General features: G+C 29.6%; 1 protein-coding gene across 3 annotated transcripts; it reads left to right on the top strand.

Moving 5' to 3' along the window:
- Positions 1-1,134: 1,134 nt before the first annotated feature.
- LOC105147025 (proton-coupled amino acid transporter 2) lies at positions 1,135-19,436 on the top strand. Of its 3 annotated transcripts, none has more exons than XM_011057747.2 (11): positions 1,135-1,609; positions 9,411-9,499; positions 11,561-11,680; positions 12,907-13,057; positions 13,230-13,357; positions 13,774-13,858; positions 14,118-14,390; positions 14,774-14,952; positions 15,061-15,093; positions 15,297-15,469; positions 15,753-19,436. In XM_011057747.2, exons 2-11 carry the CDS (start codon positions 9,411-9,413, stop codon positions 15,992-15,994), a joined length of 1,473 nt encoding a protein of 490 aa, XP_011056049.1. In that variant the 5' UTR covers positions 1,135-1,609; the 3' UTR covers positions 15,995-19,436. The 3 variants fall into 3 exon arrangements, with proteins under 3 accessions (XP_011056049.1, XP_011056048.1, XP_087270241.1); XM_011057746.2 differs by lacking the exon at positions 1,135-1,609 and adding an exon at positions 5,198-5,511; XM_087414115.1 differs by lacking the exons at positions 1,135-1,609; positions 15,061-15,093 and adding an exon at positions 5,199-5,511.
- The last annotated feature ends 591 nt before the right edge of the window (positions 19,437-20,027 follow it).

Below are 20,027 nucleotides of genomic sequence, written 5' to 3'. Positions count from 1 at the left end.
TGATGAAATTGAAAATGAAGAAAATTTCTATTCTCTTCATATCGACCATTATATGGCTTCCGAAATAACAAAATATCTTATGAAATAGGAATAAAAAAATTCTGTTCCGGTATTCGAGTATACATTTGCACATAAGTGCGTGCGTATTCATCATTGCACAATGGTTTAAGGTCAACTTACGTCTATAAAATCATATGCATGGCCTCGTTTCTGTTTCTAAACAGCGTACTTTTACGCGAGTCGTTCGTTTTCGTTAAAGTCGAGACGTTTGCTGAAGTAACAGATTGACGCGTGTAAATTTTTCAATATATTATCCACCATATGCACTTCTTATCTTGCTCCTTTACCACGACTCTTATCGCTTTTCTGATCGCATCGGTTTTAGTTGCGGTTTGTGCATATGCATGTGCGCGAAGGCCTTGGGTGTCTCAAACTTTTACTTTCAAATAAGGAACCAAGAGGAAACCTTCCTCGTGCCGAAGTCGAGGACGCGTGTCAATAGCAAGGTTGGATTTCTATCGAAACCATTGTTTTAAACTCTCGCGACGCGTATCCTTCGTTATTAAGGAAGTAGAGTTGATATTTAGATTATTAAATGCGATGTCACGTCATCTGCTGAGTTTAATATTCCCTTCCCGTCGCGATTACATGCGAACTTTCGGGTCAGAAAACATTTCTCTCTTTTTCTAGCTTTTATTGGCTTATAGTGTCTGCGAAGTTCGACCTTTGGTGTGAAAGCGAGTGCATTGACCGGTATAATATATCAATCTTTGCACGTTAATGCCGCGCGCTATTGAAGTCATTTATGCTAATGAATGACAATATTCACGCAAGTTATTTCGACTTGTTAATCTTTAATTGCAATCACGAGAAAGTGTAAGGCGATCACAATCATATACGACGCGACGCTTTGATACGACAGTTAATTTGGTCAATTATGATCTTTCTTTGGCCTCGCCAAGGTCATTTTTAACTTGCGATTTATTAAATTTCTTTTTTTAGTATCCTTTATTTGAAATTACTCTGAGTAATCTGTTAATAATCAATTTCCTAAATACGCTAAATAATTAAATCATCTATTATTCTATTAAGTAATATTTAAATGATTATTCTTTGCCATTTTATCGCTGTGTTACGACAAGTTTTACTTATGATTTTGCTTTTTTCTTTCGCAAGAAAAAATTTTATTATTTCGTTAACGGCCCTATTAAATCCCACAATCAGTAAATGAGATCCGTAAATGAGGTACATTCCTAAGTGAAGTTATGGCCTTCCTCCGGATTGAAGTATTAGATTTTCGGTCCGTGCACTCGATGATGAAACCGACACGGTCTCTGCCTCGGACTGCAACAAGTCTGATGCCAAGAATAAAGGGACACGGCATTTCGGCACCAACAGCAGCAAGCGAATAGTCAGAAGGACGTAGACAGCCTTCGAGTGATTGTTGCGCCGAGTATTCTTCGACGGTTTCATACCGACATCATTTCAGTCGCGAGTAAGCAGCCGATCGTTGAACGTTGCGTCGATTGACGGCATCGATGGGTTATCAGCATTCGTGTCCTTTTATTATTTGGATATAATCAAACCGAACAGCCAAATCGAAAGAAAGGTACATACTTATGTTAATTGTTGTTAGATTTTGACATGTTTAATTCTTCATCGGTCTGTTGTTGACTTTTTCTAATTTCTGGCGTGCCACAGGCTTTATTTACTGTGCGATTTTGAATAGCGAATGATCTCTTCTCGCGCGCATTCTTCCTTGGAACTAATGAGAATAATTTATTTTCGAGATTTAAATATTGCGAATGGATCAACATAAAATTTTAACATGTGTACTAATCATCGCATGAATAAAACAAATAAAATTTCTTGATTGAAGAAATAAGCATATGAAATTGCATTTATAATTATCCTATTGTTGTTCACAACAACAACAATACACAATTAACAATTGACAGTTGATAATTAGACTAATATTGCTCTAATATTTGAATTCTGATTAAAAAAACAAAATTTTTCAATGATTTTAAAAATATTTTATCATAACAGAGAAATCACACATATAAAAGATACGACAGTAAAGATTCGATAGGTATAAAAAATATGACACGCATAATGTCATATAAAATTTTAAATTTATTACCGCAATTATAAAAGTACACCAAATAATAATGCATTGCAAAAAAATTGTTGCATTGGCATTGGCATAATATCATAATTATTAATAACTTTCTTAATAACAGTCCTTATGGAAATCAAGGCAATTTATTTTTCTAAAATAGAAAGCTGAGAACTTTTAAAAGTATACATAATTTTTATCTTGTTATAAAGATATGAAACATCTTTCGCACAAATTAAAATAAAAATCCAATTTGAAATAAATACGTAGAATTAAGTGATTTACAGATCTAAACTAGATATTTTTTTTGTCAATTCTTCTGATTATGAGTATTGCATGCTTTTAAAATTTTCGATCTTTTTGCTAGATCATCTGTAACAAATATTGTACATAAATGTGCAAGTGTAAAAAAGTTTAAAATTTTAAATATCATTTGATAATTGAACTAATTAATTCAATTATCAAATGATAATTCAAGATTTATTATCTTTTTCGTCTGTGTGTAGGTAATGAAAGATTAAACTTGAATTACATGTTATCTTGAAAATTTGTGAATTGAATTATATAACAGTAAGGATTCATTCTATTTTGAAGATTGGGTACCTTTGTTTTGTGTTTATAAACTTTGTCAGAATTATGAATTTTCCCAAACGGAACAACAAGTCGTTATGATATCAAAATGATGTCAAAATGACTCTAAATAATCAATAAAAGTCATTTTTTAATAATTTCCGATTTATTTTAATGTCATTGTGACGTTATAATGACTTATTGTTCTCTTTGAGTTAGTATGAATGATGTCACTTGCATTTACTTACTTTTTTTTGCTTTTGTTTTGCTTGATTCTTAATATTATCGATTTATACTCGAATTTTCTTTTTTAATAGCCAAATAGTAAAAATTATTTCAGTCATGAATATTGTCATTTCGAGCATCATCTTAAAATATCTTCGTAACATCTTTGAACACTTATACGACATGCGACAGTTTCATCATGTTGTTTTCAGATAAGTTTTACTTAGACAGTTAGCTTTAACTGCAAGTACATTCGTTTATCTTTTTTTACGGCATCGTTTTTACGTCAAGACTGTGACATTAATTTTCTTGTAAGTGCCGAAATTGTATTTAATGACGCACTATATATATATAGGCTTAGCTCCGAAATATAGATACGATTCGATCAATATAAACACGTGATGTGGCAATATGTTTCACGTATAAAGATGCAAATTTCTCAGAAGCCAAATGATCAATCGCACTTTCAGTGTATTTCGTACATAATTTTAAAATACCGACACGTGCATAAATATATATATATATATATATCCCCGGGAAAAAAAATGTTTTATATATAATTATATATAATTATATAAAATTATATAGTTATATAGTTATATATATAAAATTGATATATTTTATATACAATACATATACTTATATATATATATATACAATATGTCTACATAGTATATAGCTTTTTCCTGGGTCTCTACTCTTTGTTTCACGAAATTAAACAGTTTGCTTCTGCGAGGCTCGTTTATATTAATGTAGCAAGGTGAAATAAAAATTTATGGTAATAGCAACTTGTACTATCGAATGTATTTTAAAAATTGCACCTATATGTTATGTTACACCTAGGATATATCATGTGCACATCACATGATGCAATTATGTATTGCATCATGTAATATGCTTCACTGCACCTTCGTAAATGTTAATACACCTAGAAAAAAAAATTTATCCCGGTAACGTACTTCAAGGATATCAAGTGCAACAATTTAAATTAATGATTGCAATGAATTGCAGTTATGTATTAAAAAATTTGCAGGAAATAATAAAAATCAAGAATAGCAGAAACAATTTTTACTGAATGGAAATTTAAATATTCTGTTTTTATCTGTAATTTTTGTCATGATTTCACTATTATGTATTATCCATGTTACATAAATTAAATGAACGATACCTTCACCTACTTTAACTGCTAGGGAAGTGCAAGTGAAAGTACGCTTTATTTCTTGTATTGCGCGATCGAATTTTTTATAGACAAGGAATATACGTTATACGTGAATTATCGCAAAATGATGTCAGCTTATCGTATGATGACATTCCGTTGTGATTGCGGTTTCATATTGTTGCTTGCTCGCGAATTGCCGAGAGCGATAACTACACACATTTATATACATATATGTATATAGGTATATATACATATACATATATACATATATACCGCGTGTTCCGGAACTTATGCCATATCTCTGAAATATTAGATATTAAAACTGAAATGAACATCTATCGTTCCATATTTGAGACATATGTTTATAAAGATAACTAAGTCTTCAGAGCAGAAATTGTCAAAATCTGTAATATAATTACTGTTGTTATCTGTAAGACCCATTCAATTGATGTTGATTGATGAAGACACTAATTAATTTTAAAAAATCAAAATGACATAACTGATACAAAAAAGAATGGATACTAAGTTTGTTTTAATAACATAATAATTCAAATTTGCAAATGTAACATAAAGAATATATTTAATTGAGTGAGTCTAATAGACCGTCAGCTTTGAAGGATTAAAGATAATTATTTCCTGTAAGTTTCTCTTCTTAAGTCATCTCTATTCTTTTAAGTTATCGGGGGCACTTCAATTTAATTTTAGAGATGTTTATCTTCCGAAAACTGTTTCATTCTTATAAATTCTCCGAAAGATCGACGCATCAATTCCTCGCGCAATGTTTATCAGTCGTGCTAAATAATAATCTAATCACACTTGACAGTTTAAACAGATCGCATCTTAATCGCGACTCAAATGTCATAATCATAATTTATATAGCGACATCTGATAAAATCTTGCAATCGCCGATATCCCACTCGGGTGGTCAAAATCAATCTATGAGCTTTTCTTTCAAAAATTTATTTCAGAGATAGAATTTAGTGCATTTCAATGCAATCGCGGCTCGTGTTTGATAAAAGGTGCACGTGATCGAGAACCAAAAGAGCGCTGATGAACGCTTCTATTTCGGTAATATCGTCGCCGGCAGCGGTAACATTGCCAAAAAGTGAATTCGCGTCAGTCAGAGTAGATCAAGCTGCAGTTTCCTCGAGTGAGACACGTGAGACAGAGATTTAGGTCGACCAAACTTCAATGGTTGCTCGCACCGTATACCGTGGGATCGTGAAATTGCAAACGTGATCGTGATTGACTCATATATGATTGACGCGAATCTAATAATACCGTGGGTGATTCCGAATGTAATTACCTCTTGTCATGTGGATTATGAAATATAAAAATATTTAATACCCTCACAATGCTGCTTCACCTCTCTCCGATTAAAACAATCTTGTGGAGCCTGTTGAAAAAAGCCTTCTGACAAATTACGACAGCAGTTATGGTGATTACATTAAGTTAGTTAACTGGATAAGTACGTTGTTAGTATTTGCCATATGGTCGTGTGATTAACTTACAATGAAAAGGTAGAATACAAATTTTTGACGAATGACATATCATTTCCTTTCGTTCCTGTATCATTATAGATAATAAAGACGTGTTTGTCACTGATTTACTGATTTAATATTATCGTTTTGTTTTTTTATCACATGTCTGGATAAAACATATTTATCTAGTTTATTTAACATGTACCTTCATAACTGATTTAAATTTTGATTGATTATTTGAATATTTGTGAAAATCTCCAATCGAACTTATCTAATCAAATTTTAATTTAAAAGATTTGAAGAAATCATAACGTGAGCTTATCTCAACGTATATAACTCTTTTTCTGCAATTATATTTTTACTCCCTCCATCAGAAATCTAGATCTTTTTTGTCCAACTCATTTTTTTTACTGTTTTAAAGATATTTTTTTTTAAATGTGGAAAAATTCCAGTAATTTTCCAAAATCTCTATTACATTAAAATAGATATATAAGATATTTTAAGAGGGGGAACGCCCCTCTTCTTTATTTCGAAGACATTTGAGAATGAAATCTCGCTCGTGTTAAAAAAGATCCAAATTGTAGATGGAGAGTTAATCGTGTTTAAGTTTTCTCAATGTTTATTATAAAAGTTATTATAAATTTTAATCTTTAAAGAAGTATGAGATAAAAATTCTATTTTTATAGTTATAAGTTTTTAATAGTATGTATATATAGATAAAATTTACATTATTTATATTTTTATGAGCTATAAAAAAGTAAAAATGATGAATTTTAAGATTTTTACACAATATTTTTTTTCAGGTTTTTAAGATAATTATGCGTGCTGTAACTACTTATTTACTTATTTACTTAATGTGAGCAGAATTTGCTCAATACACATGCGTTTATTTTCATATAAATGCTTAATCAAACGAAAGTAGTTTAGAAAAGCGATACACAAAATAACAGTAATCAAATTAACAGTAATGATCTAATAACTAGCTAATTAACTAAAATAAAATTTTTGCTAATAACTAGCTCAAGTATGTAATATATCTATGAGATTAAACGGATTATTATCTTTCAGAAATATCATATTGTTCTTGCTGCTAAATCGTAAAGCTCATTTGTCTGTGTGCTGCAATCGTTTAGTGATAAATTACATATCATTCCAATAAATCATATATTTATTATAAATGAAATACAGTATCAATGATTCAATACGGTACATTTTAAGAGGAAAATACAAAATAAAAAAATGTGATATGTAAATAGAGATATAAATATGCTATTATTATTTATCATACGCATACATGCATAAAACATGTAGTTATTACGTATTAAATGTAAATAAATAAAACAATAGAAATATGAATAATACCAAAATTCGACCTTGCACATGCGATCATATTTTATCTTTGCTGCGTTCAAATCAAATATTTGTAGCGTAAATTCGAGCCTGCATTAATTTAATTGTCTTATTTATATCTCCCTGGAATTTGAATTTCTTTCTGACTATAATATTTTATATCTCTAAACTTGGAAACAGTGAAAAACATCATTTAGCGTAATTATTTGCCGAATCTATGCAAATATGCATAAGCAATGCATCTATCGTAGTTCTGCGCGAGAGATCAGATTTAGATCTGATTAAAGATCATGATTCATAATCTATTAGTATAACACATTACATTTAGAGGATATTATCTAATACAGACAATAATCTGACATCTCCTCCTATATTTAATTCGTACATTTTTACTCAAACATTTTACATTCCATTATGACTAATGCAAGTTTCTATGTAAATTAATTTTAATCTCGGTTCATCTTACTCTTCATCTTTTTCTAACATTTAGAAAAAGATAAAGAAATAGATATTTTAAGCAGATAAAATTTTTTAATGATGCATAGATATTTCAAGCAGATAATTAATACGGTAATCGTTGTTTTCCATTGTTTCCGAGCTTAGAGATACGGAATATTAACAGAAATGGGCACAAATGTTTTTTTCTGATATGTAAGCTACAAAAAGTATTGGCGATGTTTACATTTCTCTGCATGCGTTTATCTATTTTTGGTGTTATCTATTCTTCTACATTGGCATACTGTCGATGTCATGCACGAAGCTACATAAAATAATCGCATAAGTACGGTGTAATTATCTATTGTTTGTCTACATTATCATTGACTGTCTGGTATTTTTGCAAAGTTACAGTTTTTTTAGAATATTATGCATATAAAGATATATATCTTGCATCAGCTAAGCTATCGTCTTACATTAGCTGTAAATATCTCATGTTGTTCCACTTGCGCCGGGTGACAATTCGGCACTTCCACGTGGCGTTAAATTTACTACACGTTGGGTTTACTACATTAAGTATATAATAGCTTTTCGGGTTGTAACCTGAAGAATATCTCGATTAAGATCGTTTATGTTATTAAAGGTAAGTGGCACAGGAAATGATTACAGGCGCGTTTTACATGATAATTAATATATAAGGTCATTCCTTTTTATTTCGTTTGAAGAAATGCTTGATAATGATTATACTTTTTACGTTACAAAGTTCTCTTCGTTAAAGACACATCATCCGTTCTTCATATTTACTACGTAACAATAACTAGATATCACCGATAAATCTTTTATCTTTCTCAGAAATTTTATTTTTAAATTCCATTATATCTACCAGATAAAATGGAAAATTTATACCCAATTTGTAGATCAATGATTCATTGCAAACAACAATGAACTTAGTAAATCGCGCGCGATTAAGCATAACATCAATCACTATTATAATTTCACATTCAACTCAATGTAATTGTTACATACATATATTACATATTATATTACATTTATGAATGTGAAATATTGATGTTATATTACTTTTTTAATGTTTACTGGAAGATGTATATTTATTTAATCTCGTCAGAGACAAATTAACAGAAGAATTGATTACAAACAGAACTAAATTGTTTGTTCTTAGTCGTATGTAATTTATGAGCAAACGTTGCGATTAAAGAGCAATATTCAAAGTAAATATTTTGATTATGAGATTGATCAATCTATTTATCTGATGTATCGATTAATCTTCATTAAGTGAAGAAAAAAGTTAAAGATTTTTATTATTGTTTAAAAAGTTAACGACTGTAACGATTTATATAACATATGATCACAACTATTTGCAAGCTAGACTTATCACGTTTCTCACACGTGTTCGCACATGAGCGTTTTTCCTCTTTTTCTTTTTTCTCAATCTTTCAACATTATATTGATCTCTGACGTAATATTAAATGCTGTACACGCTATACGGATTAATTAAAAAGCCAATCAATATACGGAGTCGTGCAAGGCGCGTTCAATTGAACAATATGTTGTTAATAATGGAATAATACCGAAGAAATCACTTTTGATCTATCTCAATTTGTCACGTTTTCAGTGAGACAAAAACAATACACGGCAAAAGGATGTAATTCGAGTAAAAATATATACTCGAGCCAACACTTGATGCCAATGACAGTTTAAGTATTTGGCGTTTGATTGATCGCATATATACATACGCGTTTCATTCACCACGTTGTCGTAATACGTCTAGACGGTTGAACAAAGGATTTTTGACGTATTTCTGACGTATTTGTTACGAAAAGTGCGAGTTCGGAGTTTCGGACTTGCAAATAGAGTCGCGTGCGAGAATATTAATTCTTTAGGTATACATTATTCTATACGTATAAACATTTAATATAATATATAATATATTATATATTATACAAAATAATATGTACATAATAGGATATTATACATACCTTATACTATATATGTTTTTTGAACATATTCGAAAATGTGTTTTCACTGTTTTATACCTCTAATTATCTTACAGATGGAAATGAACAACAGTCCGATTTCTGTGATCTCGTCGAAGAAGAACTCTGTTCACGACGATGAAACAACTTTTAAGCAGCCACTTGGGTAAGTTTATCTTAACGTAAACAATCGAGAGTGTAGAAACTCTATTAAGAGAGTTTCTCTCTCTTTCTCTTTCTCTCTCTCTCTCTCTCTCTCTCTCTCTCTTCTGTCTCTCTATTCTTCTATTAATATATAATCTATTAATATTGTGTTTCACTTAATATTCCAATAAACTTAATATTCTAATAAACTTAATATTCTAATAATAGTCATTTAATCATAAGTTCATTCTACTAAAGATGTTTATTAATGAGCTTTGTTCAAGGAAAAACATTTGTTATCTAATAATCGAAAAGTTGATTATTATAAGACACTGTGACAAGCAATATGAACCGCTGTGACGGATAGTAATTGCATGAAGATTAGTACAATCGCAAATGTATGACACTGTAGCTAATTCTGATTATACGTGCCACATGAGAAATGTGATTTAATTACTTCGATCTAACTTAATCACTTGCTGAGTTGCATAATTACAACGGACGGTCATTAAATGATGATTTGGTGTTACGCGACTTGTGATAAGCGGATTAAAAAAATTTTTTTTTTATGTTACAACTATTGAACATGGATAATCAATTGTTATCAGTATCTTTTGTACTATCATGATTATTTCTCTTGTCTAATTGCTTTTTATAAATATTTGTATGCTTACTAATAGTGATAAAAAAATATCATAATTTATAGCATTGAGATAAGATACATTGAAATAAGAACAATACGGAAACAATTAATAAACGTCGAAACAAACCTTTGCCTTAAATTTATAGACATGCTATTTCAGGTATCAAATCGTTGCCAAGAATGTCGTATTGTTCCACTGGCACGATCATGTCTATTGAACTCGTTAAGAAAATATTTTTCAACTATATATTTTTCTATCTGTGTCACTCTCAAGTTGTTATTAATGTTAGTTGTGAACACTTAAAAATTACAGTATTCATCATATATATATATATATATATATATATATATATATATATATATATCTCCGATAATTAATACCATTGTCTAAGGAAAATTCTGTGAAATATCAAGGTTATGGATGTACATATTCAGAGAGCAAAGTCGTCTAAAAAATGACTAAAAGATGACTAAACTGTTATAAAGATATCTTTTATGGAAAGAAGATAGTCGACGAAAAGATAACTAAAAGACGACAGATGTCGCACCGTTAATCATCTTGTAGTCTTATTCATATAACTAAAGAATGATGACTTCTTTGAATATCTTTTGGTCGTCTTTAAGACAATGCTTAGTTTTTATATTGGCACATATAACGTTTAATAACATCGAATTCCTAAATTAATTTTTACACAAAGCGAAATGAAATTGCATGACTGATAAATATATACATCCCATTTCTATTTTACAATGTTTGTCGGTGGCTTAAGAACTATTATCTTGGATCACAGATCTCCTTTGGGAACTCGATTATAAAAAATAATTTATTAGTGTTTATTAGAATACGCATATAAAATTGCATCTTTTATTCTATCCTGCATGGTTTTCAAACACAAGAAACTAATTTCCATCATGTCCGTCTGGTGGCAATCCCGCATACTACTCGCGGATGATAAAAAATACTAAAATAACAGAAAAATATCTTTTTCATATTGTCTTTTTAGCAATACGAAAAGATATCTTTTAGTCAACTTTCTGCTTTGCGAAAATGACAACCATAGAAAGATGACGAAAATTTTTTTTAAGTTGTCTTTTCGACGAAACTAAAAGATGTCTTATTATATAGACATCTTTTCATCTTGCTGAAAAGACAATTTAAAAACGATATCTTTTCGTCATCTTTTAGACTTTTCGCTTTGTCAGAAAGACAACTTTAAAAACATCTTTTTTCATTATCTTTTAGTATTATTTTGTGCTATCTGGATAGCGACAATTAATATAATTGCAACTAATTTCTTCACCCTGATAATTAAATAGAATTTTTTTAGAAAAATTTTTTTACTTAAAAATAGGTCTGTCATTCGTGATGATTAATAATTTATTATATTATAACGTATATAGTATAATCTCCAATTTTTACAAATTCTTGTTTTATTACAGAAATAGTGGAACTTATGGAGCATTCCAGTCGAAGGATCCTATTCTAGCGATAGAGAAGAATAGCGATACCACAAAGAATGGAAGTAATGAGCATGGTATCTCTGTAAACCATCCTACCTCGTAAGTTTGATTTGCGTTAACATAACATCATTTACAACCACATAGATAGATTTATAGCAAAGCGTGTTAGATAAACATCGCGTTAACAAAAACAGAAGATCATTCAGTGTACGTCATATACGAACGATAAAAATAATATTACATCTTAACAGTAAATGTATCTAGAGAATCAAACAAACATTGCAATGTGATTAGATACGGCGAAAAAAATGACACATGATTGCAAAGTATGTGATTTGAAAAAACGGAAGCGAGTATTTTATTATCTCGTTACTCGTTTACGATAGTCCGATAAAATACCTGTACTTCCGTATGAATGGTAATTACTTTTTTCCGGGAAGAATCACGTTTTGTTGGAATATGACTTTGTTTTGACATTGACTTGTTACAATTTTCTAGCATTTTCAGCTGTGCAAAATACATTTGCAGATGCATTGGTATGGTCGAATCGCAAGAGAAAATTCGTCTTTTAATCGTGTTAGGGAATTGACAGACGAGATGTCCAAAATAAACATTTTTGGCACAATGATACACATAAATGTGCATCAATTTACATTAATAATAGGATTTAGCTTGTAATTTATTAAGGATCCCGAATTATCGAGCTTTTATGTTCTAAATATAATTTTTTAAATTTATTGATATTTATTTGAATTATATTTAAAAATAAATTTTAATTATATTTCCAAATTATAATTTCTTTAATAAAAAATTTAAAAATTATGTACGTACGATTATTTCATAATTATACGTATATAATTATGAAATAATCGTACGTACGCAGATAGCAAAGTTGTTCATATTTATTAAAAATATTGATAAATCATGAGAATTTATTAATTGATTAACCACGAATTACAGCCGTAAAATTTTTGAAAAGTTAATTGTTTTTTAATATTTATTTTGATATTTAAACCGAAAGATAATTACATGCTAAAATTGATTCATATAATTAAGTAATATAAAAAAATGAATTTAATAAATTAAGTAAGCAAAATTGAACAAAGTTAATGACTAGCAAAATTCAAAGATTTCCAAAATCTGTGCTATATATGTATATTTCTTTCTTAGTATATTTTAAAATATATTGTATATTAAATATTCATACTCACTTTTCGTGATGTATAGTCATAATCTTTATAATGATTGGAATTTCGTTTTCGACACATTGCATAAAGTTGAGAATAAATTAAATGCATTAACTAAAGTGAAATGGATAACTGCAGGTATCTGGAAACGATGATGCATCTATTCAGAGGTAATGTCGGTTCGGGAATCTTTGCATTGGGAGATGCTTTCAAGAACGCTGGATTGCTGTTGGCACCACCACTAACGATCTTCCTTGGTATCATTTGCGTGCACGCTCAACACATTCTCGTACGATTAATTAATAATAATAATAATAATAAATTATATAAGCAAAATGGGAAATAATGACTCTATTATAGGAGAACAATTAAATATAACAAATTAATAATATCTTTTATAAATACTTATGAATTTACAAAAGTATACTCTTAATTCTTATGATACTTAATATTTCTTGCAGATTAAATGCAATAAAGAGGTGACGCGTCGTGTTGGTCATGATACTAACACAACTGGATTCGCCGGAACAGTAGAGATGTGCTTCGCTACTGGTCCCATTAGATTTCGTAAATATTCGACTTTTATCAGGTGCGTGATAGACAAAATAGCGAAGCCAAAGGATCGATTGCGTATCTTGAAACGAGGTAAAAATTATGAAAGTGAGCAAAATTCACGATTGTGTTGACCAATGAAATTATAAATATTTTAGTAAATTTGCTCATTTTTGTAATTTTCATCTTGTTTTAAGATATACAATCGACTCTCAGAAAGCAAAATAACAAGATATACAAGCTCACGCAAATCACGTTTTTGTTTCTACTTATACTTTTCAGATTTTTTTCATCTGGATTTTTCATCTGGATTGCGCCTTCTTTTCAGTTTACTCTTTACGCACTCTTTTATATATAACACAATTTTTTAATTTAATTATTTTCTATAATTTTTTATTAGTCTTTATCAAAAGCGCATGTTGTTTATGTTGCTCTCTCGTAATTTTGTTGCAGAAAGTTGGTTAATGTATTTTTGTGTGTCACGCAATTTGGATTCTGCTGTGTTTATTTCGTTTTCATTTCCACAAACATGAAACAGGTAAGGGATCTTCCATTGATTCCATCTTAACTTTTCTTAATTTTAATATATTTCGTTCGCTACGTGTCCGTTCTTTTCTGTCGCAAAAATATAAAATTGCCCAAGAATTGCTTACAGATAACATTATCTTCACCGTATACATTAAGTAATAATTTATTAGGAAACCCAGAAAACTGTACTTTTAATTTAATCTTTATATTTAACAGTAAATAAAGATTTTTTAAATAAATATTACAATCTGTTTTATTTTGCGTGGTAGGTACTTGACGCGCATGGAATTGAGATGGATGTTCATGAGCATATGGCCGTAGTATTGATTCCCATAATGCTTAGTACTTGGATCAGGAATCTCAAATATCTAGTACCTGTGACCTCGATAGCGAATTTCCTAATGATCGCTGGTTACATCGCCACCATATACATCATGAGCTACGATCTGCCATCCATTCACGAGAGAAGATTCGTCGCGGATTGGAACAATTTACCTCTGTTCTTCGGCACTGTGATATATTCTTTCGAGGGTATTACTTTAGTGAGTAAAATACCTTTTGTTAATGTAACTCGCAGATAAAAATAAGAGGAAAAATGATTTTGCTGAAGTATCTCAAAATTTAGCTAAATACAGATCTGAAAATTGATATTGTTGAACCATTAAAATATATAGTTATATGTAGAAAACTCAAGTGCAAAATGAGCAATATTGCAAAAAGTTTTAATATATTCTAGCAACTAATTTGAATATCCTACGTATACAATTATTTTGATACTCTAATAAAATTATTTTTAGAACTATATATAGCTGTATACTTTTAAATATTTCAGTAAAACCGTCTTTTCCGCCAGAATTGTAAGAATCGGCATTATAACATATTTTTTATGTTGATAACGTACTTTCTATGTTCTGACAATGTACAGGTACTGCCATTAATGAATGAAATGAAGAAACCTAGCAATTTTAATAAAGCATTTGGTGTTCTCAATGTCGGTATGGTGATAGTCGGAGTTATGTTCGTCACAATGGGTTTCTTATCTTATTTGAAATATGGTGATGATGTCGCCGGTTCGGTCACACTCAATCTTGCACCACAGGAAATGTAAGTAAGCTAATTATATTTCGTGAAACTATTCTTTGTGACTTATCTTATGTCAGCTTAATCGTTGGCCGACTACATATTATAACATTTTCTTTTCTGTATTCAAAGGGTGGACGGAAAAGTCATCTATAATCAATTAAGGTTTATACCTAAACATTTGCTGTGATAAATATTAGCCAAAATAGCTTCATAATTTCGCAAGAACTTAACACAAATAATGTGTGCTTCGTGCATGTTTTAATTATTAATCATAAAGCTTGAATCATATTTCAGTTTTTTAATTTTTATTAAGTAAGATATAACAGACTATCTTTCCTCGACTAACAAACTGATTTTCTGTACAGTTTACCGCAATGCATCAAGATTGCCATCTCTTTGAGCATATTACTTACCTACGCATTGCAATTTTATGTCCCGATTGCAATAATGTGGCCTGGCATCGTTGACAGATTTGGTCCATTTAGATGGCCAGTGTTCACGGAAATCCTATTCCGTTCTACCATGTGTTTTATTACATGTAAGTACAAACTAAAGTATTGTATTAAACTAGATTATTTAAATCACAAACTTATAACTTATAACATATAATACTTTTTTTACCAAACTTGTCTCTCAAATTGTAATTTTATATCTTTTTTAAAAGGTATTTTATTATAAATATAAATGCAGAGAATAAAAAATTTTGATGTTTATCTGGAGTGTATCTAAAGTTATAAATTTATTAATATTATTTGGGATGGAATTAAATACTTTGCAGCTTGTTTATGTACATTATGATCTAAAATTGAGTGTTTCTCTAGTTATTTTGGCAGAGGCAATACCAAAATTGGGTCTCTTCATATCGCTGGTCGGAGCTGTTAGTAGCACCGCCCTGGCTCTCATGTTTCCGCCGATGATCGAGATGATCGTCTGTTGGCATAACACCAATTTCGGTTTCTTCACAATCACAAAGGACATGATCATAATACTAATCGGCGTGTTGGGTTTCATCACTGGAACGTATGAGAGCGTGACGTCGATCGTTAAGTCGTTCAGCAATTAAATTAAATTATGCACTTCAGACACTCTGTACAAATTATTCTTAATTTATCTCTCGTAAAGACGTACGCGCGCAAGTTTAAATGGACCATGACACCTACGGTATTTCCGTGCGTGGATAGTGAAGTTCACGCACTTCAAAATTTTGCATGCTCGTATAGATGTCGGCCGCGTCTCATGCACTGACATTAGCCATTTTAACGTGACGGTAATAATTTATGTGTGATATATCAATAGATAGCTAATAAGGTGTAACGTAGGTTGCGCACACCAATGATTGTTAATAATAGTCAAACAACGCACTCCTTTGAGTTTGTCTTGTTTGACTTGTGCTTTATTTATGCGTTTAATAAATTCATATGGATTAATTTGGACTTTAATAGAAAGAGTAAAAGCCATAGTGATATAAGTCAATTAATTATGACTTTGAGAAACAAAAGATTTTATTGATTTGATCTATCCATAGTTAAAAATCCGTGAAAAGAATGAATTGAATGTTAATACTAGATTATGATTTATTTTATTTTTTCTTTCAACATATTTGCTTCAGTAGACTAAAAAAGTGACTTACACTGTTATGACTTTTACCCTTTCAATTCATAATAATCCATATAGCACAGCAGGGGTGTGCAACGTTTGTACATATGCAGCCAGAAGTTATTGAGAGAGATGAACTGTACCGAGATTCGTTGAACTGTACTTGAACGTATTATAAATGAAACGCAATTGCAACTTCCTGAATGTTGACAGCGTCTTCATTAAAATTGTCTTTTTTTATTGTTCATTTTTATCAATACAGAGAACTTCGATTTCAATTTAACTTATAAAATCTTATAGCGAATTTGGTTGGACGCACTAGTGAGTATACAGTAAAACCATTGTACATAAAATAACGTAAAAAATGTGTTTAAATATACTTGCAAATATAAAATCAGATAAAATCTTCAATATACTTTATTGTATTTATTGTGTTGTTTAATAAAATATGTACCCGAGAAAAAATATTTTATATATAATTATATATAATTACATAAAATTATTAGGTGTTGGAATTAATTCGTAGCGTTTTACAAGTGATGGGAAGTACTTTCATTAATGTATTTTTTAATGCTCATGTGAAATAAATAACATTCTTTCATTAAAAAACGCTACGAATTAATTCCAACACCTAATATATAAAAATTACATATATAATTATATATAATTATATATAAAATATGTCCATATATATAACATTTTTCCTCGATGGATATTTTATAATTCGAAATTTATTTATTATTTACATTTCGCTTTTACATTTAGATCAATATGACAACTTTAATATGCACCAATGCGAATTAATGCATCCAATCAAACTTGCTATTAGACACAATTGAAAAATATAGGCAATAAGAATGTTTCTGATGGGTTGGAATCTATTATTTATTTTTGTTGGTTTTCAATTGTATCTAAGATTTATCTATATCTTTTTCTACTTAGAATTAGAAAAAGATAAAGCACAATTTATATATAGCATACTTTTTTGTCTCCTTTTTTAATCGATTTCTATATATAAATAATATATACACATTTTTGAAACGGAAAATTATTTTTGGCGGCTGGCGACCAACTCTCTTTGCATACCTCTGTAGCACAGACCTTCAAAAAACGATTTAAAGACGTTCAGAGAATGTTCTATGTTCTATGAATGTTCTATAAAGACGTTTCCCGATGGTCTCTCGTACAAAGTGCTGTGTGAAAATGAATTGAAGTACAACAATGTACAGTAATTTATATAACGTAAAACGAAAATGTAAATAAAAATACATGATCCCTTCCGCAATTATATGCAGATCTTGCAGCAGCGATGCAGATAAATAAAATACTCCTCAGTCTCGATTAGTGCTTGTTATTTTTTTTATATTGAAGGATTCGTTACAATTAGCGAATTATAGATATTTGCTTTAATACCCTATAAATAGAACATGGATTGTTAAGTAATGAGACTAGTCGATTGTAATATCTAATTGAAACGATCATTGTGGATTAAGAAAAAAGTATTCATTTGCTAATTACCGTTAAATTTTCTACAAAAACAGAAATCTTGTTTTAGAAAAATATTAATTAATTAATATTTACAATAAATAAATTAAGAATCATAAGATTGCAATTTATATTAAATTAATTAATTCTAAAAGTAATGTAAAATTATACTGCATGTTACTGCAAAGAAAACTGCATGTCTCGAATATAAAGAAATTGTATTATTTTTTAGTTGAAAAAAAATCAGTTAAAAGTATTCGTGACGAGGATATACATTGCCTAAATGACTTTGTTTGTAATTTCAACATTATAACAGCGACGTAACTGTACGTTATATTTATTTATATATGCTTCAGAGTTAGTTTCACCAACATTATTGAACGTTATATTTAACGCTCTGTGAATCATATGGGATGTGATATACTCTAGCAAAATAAATTTTTATAACTTTTTAAAAAGAACCGAGCGCATGTTTTTTCGTGCAACTGGAGAATGTGTTGTTATCAATCATATTGAATTATAATTATATTTATAATGAAGTATAGCATAGAGTATGAAATACACCCACATATGATCCATGTTGATTTTCTATCTGGTTCGTGAAGAATTAACGTTATTAAACGTTATTATACTTAAAATTTATTTTTTCTGTATTTGCTATAAATGTGAAGAAAAAAGAGAGAAGCAAAAAAGATCGGTTAATATAGGTGAAACTAATTCTCCACAGAAATCGGTATTTTTAAGAGACACAATATGTGAACTAAAAGAGCCAATAGTATATGATGTTATAGACTTACTTTATTGTTAAACTTTTTATATTCGTAGTGACGAAACATAATGAACTGCAAACACAGTATCTTAAAAAATGAATCATCGACTATGTACAATTTCGATACCTTATATCAATTGATATAATTAATTTCCCCATACTATTCGGAGGTTCAGCGAAGATCCTTCGTAAATTTCCAAATCCTGTTAATATATATTATATTATACATACACAGTTAATTTATTTTAAATTAACTGTATTAACAAAAAAAAAGACACAATATTAATCGTTAACATCGCAAAACTTTTCTTATAGGAAAACTCAAATCTCTCTCAATCGAGATTGAAACGATTTTCCATCTCTACGTAAATAGTGTATGTTTAAACAGTATTAATGAAAATTGAAGGGAAATACTCATTAACGATAAGACGGTGTAAATATCAATAGACAATATGAGCGATACAATAATATTATCGTGTCTTTTTACTAAAGTATGTTGTATTATCAAAGTACAAAACTCACTCAGGGAAATTTATATTAAAAAATACGTATATGCTTTCTTTCTTTATATATTTAATAGCAGTGTGTAAGATGGCCCTCTTAGCTGAGGTTGATGGAAGAGAAAGAGATATCAATAAACATGTGGCACAACGAATTGTCTATTCATGTACCATGTGTTTCCACGTCGAACTATCTCGCAGATTTCTCATTGCTTCTCTGTGAAAATTGATGCAATTATCTTCAACGTAAACGAGTTTCGAAATAATACAGTAACAGCTGCTCAATGTTTAAGAAAAGTGTTATAAACGTAAATTATAGAGCTATTTTTGATAGCAAGATCGTGTTTCAAGGTTGGGCTCTATATATAATATAGTAAAAAAGATAATTTCTTTTAAAGATAATAAAGCAATTGTCGATTACAATGGTAAGAGCAGATTAAAAATTTTTTTTCAATTCAAGTAAGTAGAATATTAATTTGTAACACACACACACACACACACACACACCACACCACACAATACACACATGTATAATTATATATAAAACATATCCATACATATTCATACATTCCTCTTTCTTTTATTAAATTACTCTTTAGTGTAACATAGTTATGTGAAAACACAAAAATAATTAAAGGGATAATTTTAATATTGTTCGTTTAAAAAAAAAACAAATTTGGAAAAATATTTAAAAAATTGTCGCAAGCAATATTAACAATCAATATAAAAAAAAATCAACATCCATC

This window comes from Acromyrmex echinatior, chromosome 15 (assembly GCF_024713525.1).
Source record: "Acromyrmex echinatior isolate Ae372 chromosome 15, ASM2471352v2, whole genome shotgun sequence".
NCBI lineage: Eukaryota > Metazoa > Arthropoda > Insecta > Hymenoptera > Formicidae > Acromyrmex > Acromyrmex echinatior.
Note: the sequence above shows the minus strand (reverse complement) of the source record. Positions and strands in the feature narration are given on the sequence as shown.

What these genes read in the sequence shown, in the direction of transcription:
- LOC105147025 (XM_011057746.2), top strand. An exon ending in AAATATTCGACTTTTATCAG is followed by an intron (nt 13,358 to 13,773) that starts GTGCGTGATAGA and finishes ATTTTGTTGCAG; the next exon opens with AAAGTTGGTTAATGTATTTT. An exon ending in CTTTCGAGGGTATTACTTTA is followed by an intron (nt 14,391 to 14,773) that starts GTGAGTAAAATA and finishes GACAATGTACAG; the next exon opens with GTACTGCCATTAATGAATGA.